This window comes from Gekko japonicus, unplaced genomic scaffold (assembly GCF_001447785.1).
Source record: "Gekko japonicus isolate JY-2015 unplaced genomic scaffold, Gekko_japonicus_V1.1 scaffold413, whole genome shotgun sequence".
Taxonomy (NCBI): Eukaryota; Metazoa; Chordata; class Lepidosauria; order Squamata; family Gekkonidae; genus Gekko; species Gekko japonicus.
The window spans coordinates 978,959-988,649 of record NW_015161416.1 but is presented as its reverse complement, the minus strand read 5'-3'; the positions used below and the strand labels follow the sequence as shown (position 1 = coordinate 988,649).

The window sequence follows — 9,691 nt, the reverse complement described above, 5'->3', positions numbered from 1 at the left end:
ATCTGTCTCCCTGGAGAAAATGGCTGCTTTGGAGGGTGGACTCTGTGGCATTATACCCAGCTGAGGCCTCTCCCTTCCCCAAACCCAGCCCTCCTTACAGTCCACCTCAAAACCTCTAGGGATTCCCCAGGCTGGCACTGGTAGCCCTAGTCAGGTCAGGCCCCAAGGCGCCCTCCCTCCCTCCGAGGCCAAAAGAGGCCAGGAAAGGGCCCTTCCCCCACCCTTTTACTGACAGAGCCAGTTAGAAGCCTCCCCTGCCCTGAACGTTGTTGATGCCTGGAGTTAGATCCCTGCAGAGGCCATTTCAAAAGGTACTGGGGGGGATTCAACCCTCCCTGAAGGGATTGTTTTACTTCTTGGATTTTTCTGCAGACACAGGAAGTATACTGACTATGTAGGAAAAGCTGTTGGGGGAGAGTGAGCTTCCTGTTGGTGGAAATAAGTATCGGCACAACCCACCCCCTGTTGGAATTAGATATATAGACAAGAAGGGGGACCTGCGATACTCGCGGGGGGGAGGAGACGCTCCACGGGAGAAGGAAGCAGCCGCAGGTGAGCCTTCTCCCCTGTCCCCCAGTCCTCGGCACCCACGGTGAGGCCTGACCTCGGCCCACCAAGCTTCCCCCTCCCCCAGCAGTGGTGGTGGCAGCGGTGCCTTGCTGGCCCACCGAACTTTCCTCCCTCGGTGGCGGCAAGGCCTTGCCAGCTCGCCTAAATTTCACCTTCTTTCCCTCCCTCCCTCCCCAGCAACAAGGCCTTGCCGGCCCGCCAAACTTTCTCCTCCCCCTGACGGTGTCAGCGAGGCTTTGCCGGCCTGCCGAGCTTTCCCCCTTCCTGGCCCGCCGAAATTTCTCCTTCCCTCCACCCCCTGGTGGCCAAACCTTCTCCTTCCTCCCCCGCCGCTGGTGGCAGCAGCGGCGGCAAGGCCTCGCTGGTTGGCCAAGCCTTCTCACCCCTCCCCCCGCCACCGCCAAAGCCATTCCAAGAGCGTTCCCTGTGCATGCATAGGGGACGCTCTTTTACTTTTTGAGGAATTTCAGTATCCCCCCTATAGTTTTTTACAGTTATTAGATTTTTCTGCACATCTGGGGATCGCCCCAGATGTGCAGGAAAATCTCCCTGCCCCCCAGGTGTCTCCTATGTGTGAATTTAGATATCCGCACGCAGGGGGCGCCTTTGCTATTAGATATATAGATGTACTTCCTACAAATTACAGTTCTGAATTCATTCTGTTGCACGTGAAAGGAAACCTGTTAATATAATTCATATGGAAATGCTGAGTAGTCCCTATATGACATGATCTTAACCTTACATTCTGCTCCCTATAATAAATCTTCAATTTGGAAAACAACAATGACCTGATGTTATGTATAGGGTTGCCAGTTTTGGGTTGGGAAATACCTAGAGATTTTAGGGGGTGGGGCCTGAGTAGGGCAGGAATTGGGGATGGGAGGGATTTCAGTGCCATTAAGTCAACCTTCCAAAGTGGCCATTTTCTCTAGGTGAACTGATCTCTATTGCCCAGTGATCAGTGGTAGTCTCAGGAGGCCACCAACTGGAGGTTGCAAACCAAAGAGAGAGATCACGGGATGGAGGTAGAAAGGAAATGAACAACCGTGATGTATTGTGCCAAAAAAAGTCTTCACAAACTTGAAGATTCTTTTTCAATATTCAGTTTACTTGAAGCAATTCAAACACCATCAATTCCAATATTCAGCTGTCACTAATGGATTTGATAAGTGTTACTAGGAGATATGACTAGATTGTTTGCCAAATGGATTAATAGTATATAGGTCTTTCAATGCTACCCGCTTTGATAAAGTTATACACAAAATGAGATAATATGCTTGGTTTGTTGGTGTTGATGGCGTTTGAATTGCTTCAAGTAAACTGAATTTTGAAAAAGAATTTTTGAGTCTGTGAAGACTTTTTTTGGCACAATACATCACGGTTGTTTGTTTCCTTACTACCAGCTGGAGGTTGGCAACACTATGTATGTTACATCTGGTCAGCACCACTGCTCTTCTGTTAAACTTGTACATTAGGTTTCTGTGTTGTCATTTTGATGCATCACTGTATTGTATCAGTGTGTTAGAATAACTAAAATTTACAGCTGTAAATACAAAATATTTTCTTAAGTGTTTTTTATATTTCAGTTACTTGGAATATCACAGTTTGCTTTTTTAGTATTTTCAAACAACCTTGTGAATTTTGTAAGCTGGTAAATGAATTTACAAAGGCACATTGCAAATGAATTTACAAATGCTTTAAACCAAAAAATCTTGCGGTACTGTTTAAAATGCATGTCTCTAACAACAGTAGATGTCTAACAACTGGCAAATTCATGGTCTGTTTGACAAGAGGAAGTCAGTGGAAATTTTTCTTGATCTTGGTTATAAAAATTAGCTCTCATTTCTATGTTAATAGCACAGGGAAACACTTAGCATTAATTTACTGCTGTACTGCCCTTTCTAGCTATTTTGTTTCCATGCACAAACTTGGGGGTGGGGGTGGAGATTGAATCCATAGTTCTTAATCTTTTGCGCCTCTTTGAGCAATATTGAACAGGTTTTTATTTTTCATTTAGAGTGACAGTGGCTATGACTATCTATCTGTGGAAGAGAAAGAATGTCTCCTGTTCCTTCAAGAAACGCTAGATTCACTAGATGCTGAAGCAGACAGTGGGGTTTCCACTGATGAGGCTGAGATTGCTGAGCCTTCCAGGCATCCACGGACATGGCCTCAGAGAGACAATCCCAAAGGTAAACTTCTCTGTAACATAATGTTTCAACTGAAAAGTAAACTGAGGTAGCAGTGGAATCTAATCTGTTTCCTAACTGCGTTTTGTATTTATTGATCATACTTGTAGGCCGCTTTTCCAATAGCTCAAAGTTTGCTTTTTATTATAACAAATACAATGTTGATTACTAAGGTTTGTTTAGCATACTTGAGCTTCAAAAGCCAATTAAAAAAAATTGATTTCCTTCCTTACAAGAATATATCCTTATCATAAAACTGGGGTGGAGAGGTTTCCATGTTACTTCCACAGGCTTGATTATCTTAATGTTTTTTCATGTTAGTTTACCAACCAGGAATCTTGTAATATCACTTTGGTGCTTTGAGTATTTTGTATGAACATGGAAAAAGTTGCTACTTTCATGTCAAGGCAAATAACTTAAACACTTGATTTTGCCAAATGGTGATGCTTTCAGGTAAAATAATTGCCATTAAATAAAATAGCTTCAGGTACAGTACTGCACTTCTTGTTTTCATCTGTCATCTGAAGTGGAATATTGTCATTACTCATCTCTTCTTCCATTTTGTGGTCTCCTCCCAAATTTTTCCACAAGGTGTTGTTTACTTGTGGTGCTTTCACCACAGCAAAATGCTACAGCCCATTCCCTGTGCTGAATTTTTTCCTCTTAGGTAGAACCACCTTCTTTCCCCTAGCTGAGGTGTTCAGAATTTTAAGAGAAGGCAACCCAGAAAGGAGCATTACTCATTATTATTCTCCCTTTCCTTCTCAATGTTATAGAACTGGACCATGAAAATCTTGGAAAACAACAAAAAAATGAACAGAAGAGCAAAAAAAGAGTTACTGATTTTGTTCCTGTTACCACAAGTCCAGGCTATCATAGCCTTCCAAGGAATGTTGGTGTAAGAAAGGACCACCAAACAAACAACCATTCCCTCACAGAGATGGCAGGCTCTAATGCTGATGATCCAAAAACACGTCCTCAGTTGCACCTGAATTCATGGAGGTCACATAAGCTTGGGACTGCAGACATACCAAATGACCAACCCAGTATGAGTACCCATATAAAGACCCCCGATTTGGAGTCTGTAGTCATTCCACCCCCTGAACCATTTCAGGATCAGTGCAGAAGCCATTCCACAACAGGGCAGGAGCCACCACTTCTTAACAAGGATTCCTGCAAGGATCTTGAAAAGGGGACACCTTGTCACTCTGAGATTAAGAGAAATATTGACATCATAGAGGGTTATGAGGCTAGAGCTGCCCAACAGCAGCTTTCATCAGAAAAGATGGGGCTGACATTTGGAAAACAAGCTGCTCCAAAACCTCTGTCTCCTCAGCCTAACAAGAAGATAACTGAAAGTGCTCAAGACAATTATAAAAAACCTACAGTGGAGGAATCTCCCCTGGATTCTAGCCTTAAGCAAGGTCCTCCCACTGCCCCAAAGCCCAGGAAACTGCCCCCATACATTATCCTCAAAACCAGCAAAAGCAATGTTATTTCACTCCCTGGGGAGCCCAGTCACAAATTCAAAGTGCTTTCTCCATCAAATGGCAGGCCCAGAGCAGCAACAGGTGACTTTTCCACAGAGAAGATGCATTCTCCTCAGAAAGAACAGGAAAGAGCCAGGCGGGAGGCTCTTGAGAAACTAGGTCTCCCACAAGATAAAGAAAAAGATCCAGATGATCATGGGGCCAAAAACTCTGCTCTCTCAAAATCCAGAGAGACTCCAAGGACTAGCAGCAGTGAGAATGTAAATGTCGATAACATTGCTGTGAATAAGAAACCTGAGCAGATGTATAGCCAAGTTGGAGGGAAAGGCTTCTGCCCGATGGAGATCAATGTTCCAAGTGTTAAAGAAACAAACTTTAAATCCAACACACTGGAGCGATCAGGAGTGGGCTTGAGCAGCTACGTCTCTTCTGGCAGTGAGGATAAGAATATTAAAAACAGTAGCTCACTTGGCAAAACATCCTTTTTGGATAAAATAGCTCCAAGTTTTCTCAGGAATAACAGGCCACGTACAGCTTCCCTTGGCATGGGGAGTGACTTCACTGATCTGAAGGAGAACAGAATGCAGAATTATGAGATAGAAAAAACTGATAAGCGAAGATCTTACCCACTTCAAAACCCTGCCAAGCTTCCCAGGCCCCCTTGTGTCAGTGTAAAAATCACACCTAAGGGGGCCACAGATGAGGACCGAAAGGAGGCTCTGAAAAAACTTGGCCTGTTGAAAAATTCAGACAAATGACTTATTTAATGCAAAATGGTGTTTTCAAACAGTATGCTTGTTGCTTTCCAGAACTTAGTTAAAATTGGACAATGTGTAGCAAGATTTGGTCTAGCAAGTAAGTATGTGCAGTGGGTTAACCTGTGCTAGTTTCAGCAGGCAGCATGAGAACAAACATCTAATTCACACCTTTTCTCCTTATTTTGTTGAAAGTTAGTAACTCTGCTATTTAGATTAACCTTTATCCCACATAGACAATTGATCACTTATATAAAATCTCTCTGTGTGTATTGGTTGTATATAGTATATCAAGTTATGACTGTATGTAAGAAGTAGATGTTAAACCTGAAGGGAAAATGTCAGAGATATAGGTTCATATTACTAGAGCAAGCCATAAGCTCTGGGTATATACAGGGGCATTTCGTCATGACAGTAGCTGTACGGCTAGTACTTTTATTAGATCAACATGTGGATTTTGATTCTTCATTTAAACATTTGAGCCTGCTAATTCATTTTGGAGAGTATGCTGAAACCACCAGCAGCATTTGACTAGGTCAACCATGGATTGAAATATGCATTTTTCTGAAGGACTGAAGTGCTTGGTAATTCACCTGGAATGTAGCTTCCAAATGATAAAACAAACAGTGAAATCGGTGTTGATTTAGTCCACTTGTACCAGCTTGTGTGAACAAATTATTGTTGTATGCTAAATTCATACAGCTTTTTAAAAGGAAAAATATGTTTTTTAAAAAGAGTAATAAATTTTGTATTATGTTAACATGTTATGGCTTTTATTTTGTTGATAAAATGTGTTCTTGTAAGAAAGAATTTAAGTGGGGGAAGACTGGCTCATGGGAAGTGCTAATATTAACCATAACATTTGATATAGTAACGATGTAATGTACTTATTTAGAAGATTGACTTTCTGCTGGTATTTGTTATGCTGGTAGAATGGGAAGAAGTTTGCCAGTTTCTCCTCCAGATCCCCACTTTGACCCCACCTTGTGCCTGCAGGTCCCATCCCCAAGGAGCATGATTTTGAGTAGCTCTGACTGCAGCACATGAGGGCAGTTGGCAAAAATCATCTCCTCATTCTGGTGGCAGAAATGAGTTATGATTGCAGAAAGCAATCTTTTGCATTCACTTTATCATCCTATTAATAGATGTTGCAATAGTTTTCAGCATCTCTTATTTCAGGGAACTCATCTTTCTCTTCATTGTAGAAGGTTCCAGTTTTTATTTATTTAGACACCTTTGGCCCACTTTTCTCCACTCAATGCAGACTCCAAGCCATTTATAATGCTAACAAAACTAACCCACCACCCCAAAAAAATGTTCCACAAATGTGTAAACCCAAGTTACTGATTAATAAGATTGGCAACATCAGCAGATGAATCCACGAGCGGGCAGGGAAGCAGAGTAGATCAAAACAGCTCTGCAGTTTTCCCTCTGATCCTAGGCTTGGATTAAAAGAGGCAGGCTGAAGAGGCCCTGGACATTCCGCAACTCATGGTGTGGAGTGACTGAGCACCCAAGACTTTCCTACAAGCAAGGTAGTCTTTACAGACTGGATGGAGTATCTCACTCCACAGTGGGGAACGACATATGACTAGGGGATCTCAGAGCTGGACTGGTACGTGTATTATAGGTTCCGTTGGTTTGGGAGGAGCCAGGAAAGCTAAGCTGCCTGCCTCTTGTGATGTTTAAACATTGACTGGGGAACATAATGCAGGTAGTATAGGGTGGGCTCCCTGTATGAACAAAAAGGGGCTCTTAAGGGGCTCTGAGGGGGTGGGGTGCGCAAAAGCCAATCTTGGAGCTGACAGGAGGATGGTGATGGCTAGGAATAGTAATATTCACCCTAATATGAACCTTCTTCCCTCAGTTACCCCAACAGTGGAACTGTCAGTCGCACCCATAGTCCCCAGCCTATTCTGCACCAAGATCTGAGGAACCAGGTTCTGTTGGTTTGGGAGTAGCCAGGAAAGCTAAGATGCCTGCCTCTTGTGATGTTTAAACATTGGCTGGGGAACATAATGCAGGTAGTACAGGGTGGGCTCTCTGTATGAACAAAAAGGGAGCCCTCTTAAGGGGCTCTGAGGGGGTGGGGTGTGCAACAGCCAACCTTGGAGCTGACAGGAGGATGGTGATGGCTAGGAATAGCAATATTCACCCTAATATGAACCCTCTTCCCTCAGTTACCCCGACAGTGGAACTGTCAGTCACACCCATAGTCCCCAAGCTATTCTGCACCAAGATCTGAGGAACTTGCTGTAATCAATGAAGTTGTGGCTGATTCTTCCCAGCACAATAGTCTGTGTCATCCTTCTCTCCCCACATTAGGTTGGTCACCATTTTTGGGACAAATAGCTGGACAGCTACATTATGGGATACACACCCCAAAGGATCTGGGGACCTAATTTGCAAACTATTAGTATTCAAAACGATTCTGTTGTAAAAGTTATATGAACACTTGCATAATACAAGGGTTGCATTCCTTACAAATAATGGAGAAAATTAGCAATTTTGCTGTCTTCATTCCTTGCTGCTAAATCCTAGTTCAACACTTAGAAAATTATGATTCTATTGCAATATTTTTATCATTAACAATGAGATTAAAATGCTGAAATCACACTGTGTAGTAAATATATACAAAATACCCAGTTTCTGCATTTGCTTATATGTCCAGCACAGGAAGATGCCTAAAACATCTAATCAAGGCATATTTTAATGTTTTTATATGACTAACAGATTTAGGATTTTGTTTTTAGAAGACTTCCGTTACATGTAGCCCATCTTAATGGGTGCAAAATGACAGAAATATGGATCTCTTGCCAAACTCAATTACCTTGTTTGGCTTCTTTGTATTAGGTACTAATTTCTAGCAGTCTGCACTCCCTTACTGGATATTTAGAATTTTGCTGGCTCCTCAATTATCCTTAACTGTAGAAACATAAGTAAGAATATTTGACAGATGTTTGGTACAAAACTGAGTGCTAGTTATAGACTAAGGGTTACATGCAATTTTTTTCACATTGTGGCAATGAACCACATTTTTTTATACTCATTCAACTCACCTCTGAATTGCATGATTGCAACAGCTTGCTTCAGTTTTGGATGAGAAGACAGTGACATGCATTCTGCCATGTGGTGAGGTGATAATTTAATTTCCTACACATTAAATTTCACATGTTAACAGTGACATTAAACATGTTTACAAAATGATTTTAAAACTGGCTCATGAGGATGGGATTATAGGCAGCTCTTTTGTATGTTATTGTGGGCAGGAGGATGGAGAAAAGGTTAAAGATGGCCTGATTAGTTTCAAACCTATTAGCATGAAATAGTCATATTTATCATGTCAGCTCAGAAACAGACTAGATTGCTTTTTTGTGAGGTTGCCAGGTGCTTACCAACTGCTGGTGGGGGGCTCCAGACTGCTCCCTGGGATCTTCCTGCACGTGCACCATGATGACGTTACCCAAAAGTGATGTTATCGTGCCAGGCACATCTCTGGGTTGTGTCATCACACTGGACACATCAGATGTGACAGGGCTCTTCGGGGGCAGGGCTCCCCCCTCTGGCCAGCTGGCTGGTGGAGGATTGAGGGCTCCAAAAATGGGGGAACCCCTGCCCCCATTGGGGGATGGCAACCCTACTTTTTTGTATTTATACTTTGAGAAAGTGAAAATGATTTTTCAATTCCAATTTATTTCTGACACTAAAGGAAGTAAAAATGCAGCTCAGAATGGAATTCTGGGTGTGTCTCTTATATTAAGCAGTAAGTCTCATTGATTTTCATTGCATGCAACTAATTATCTAATTGCATAACATTTTAAGCTGGTGTCGCATAGGTACCATCCCTTCATTATGTAGATTCCATCTTGTTCATAACACAATTTATTTACATCGATCTTGCATATGCATAACTTCAGAAGTTCATTTGCTTAGGATTACATGGAGGAAACTTGTCACCAGCATATACTATGCTTTCAGTCTCATGTGCCTTTATACATGCATGCCATTCCTTTACTGAGAGGTATTGTACCTTCACCCACCTGCATGTCAACTAAGATTCATCTTGCCAACTGAAGGATAATAGAATAGAGCTATGGTCCATCTAGCATCTGCAATACATAGGCCCCGGTCACACGGGCAGGAAACTGCGGGAGGGGGGAGTGTGGCAGTTTGCCTCGGGGCAAACTAACGCGCGGTAAAGTGATCAGACCTCCCGTGGAGGTACCGTGGAGGTACTGTGGAGGTTCCGTGGAAAGGGAGAGGTACTGATCGCAGGACAATCCCACGCGCAAAAAGAAGCGCGCGGTGTGGCAAACTGGATGTTTTTTATTTTGTGTACACCACGACTGCGCATGCTCCGTTGGGTGCTTGGGAAAAAAAACACCTTTTTTGCACGATCTGCCCTTGCCCTGCAGTTTCCGGAAACTAGTACCTCTGAGGTACTAGTTTTTTGCTGCGTGTTTTCGGCGGGAAGCCTCGGTTGAGCCACGGAAGTGCTACGCTTCCCAGATGTGCCGGTGAGATCGCGCCCGGAAACTCCGCTTGTCTTCCATCGCTCTAGCGTGGCTAATGCTCCGTGTGACCGCAGCCATACTTGATTATCAAGGCATTATGTTAAAGTGTTGAACTAGGATCTGTAATATCCAGGTTCAAATTCCCACTCTGCCATGGAGGCTTGCTGGGTGTC

At 43.1% G+C, this 9,691-nt stretch overlaps 1 protein-coding gene across 2 annotated transcripts in view; it reads left to right on the top strand.

The window, feature by feature from the left end:
• Nucleotides 1–5,660, top strand: part of LOC107124284 (chromosome unknown open reading frame, human C1orf116) — a 19,633-nt gene extending 13,973 nt beyond the window's left edge. For both annotated transcript variants that reach the window (XM_015427710.1, XM_015427718.1), the window contains exons 3-4: nt 2,588–2,762; nt 3,536–5,660. In XM_015427710.1, the coding sequence (XP_015283196.1) occupies nt 2,588–2,762; nt 3,536–5,007 (1,647 nt within the window). In that variant the 3' untranslated portion in view covers nt 5,008–5,660. The remainder of the gene's footprint in view (nt 1–2,587; nt 2,763–3,535) is intronic.
• Nucleotides 5,661–9,691: the final 4,031 nt, after the last annotated feature.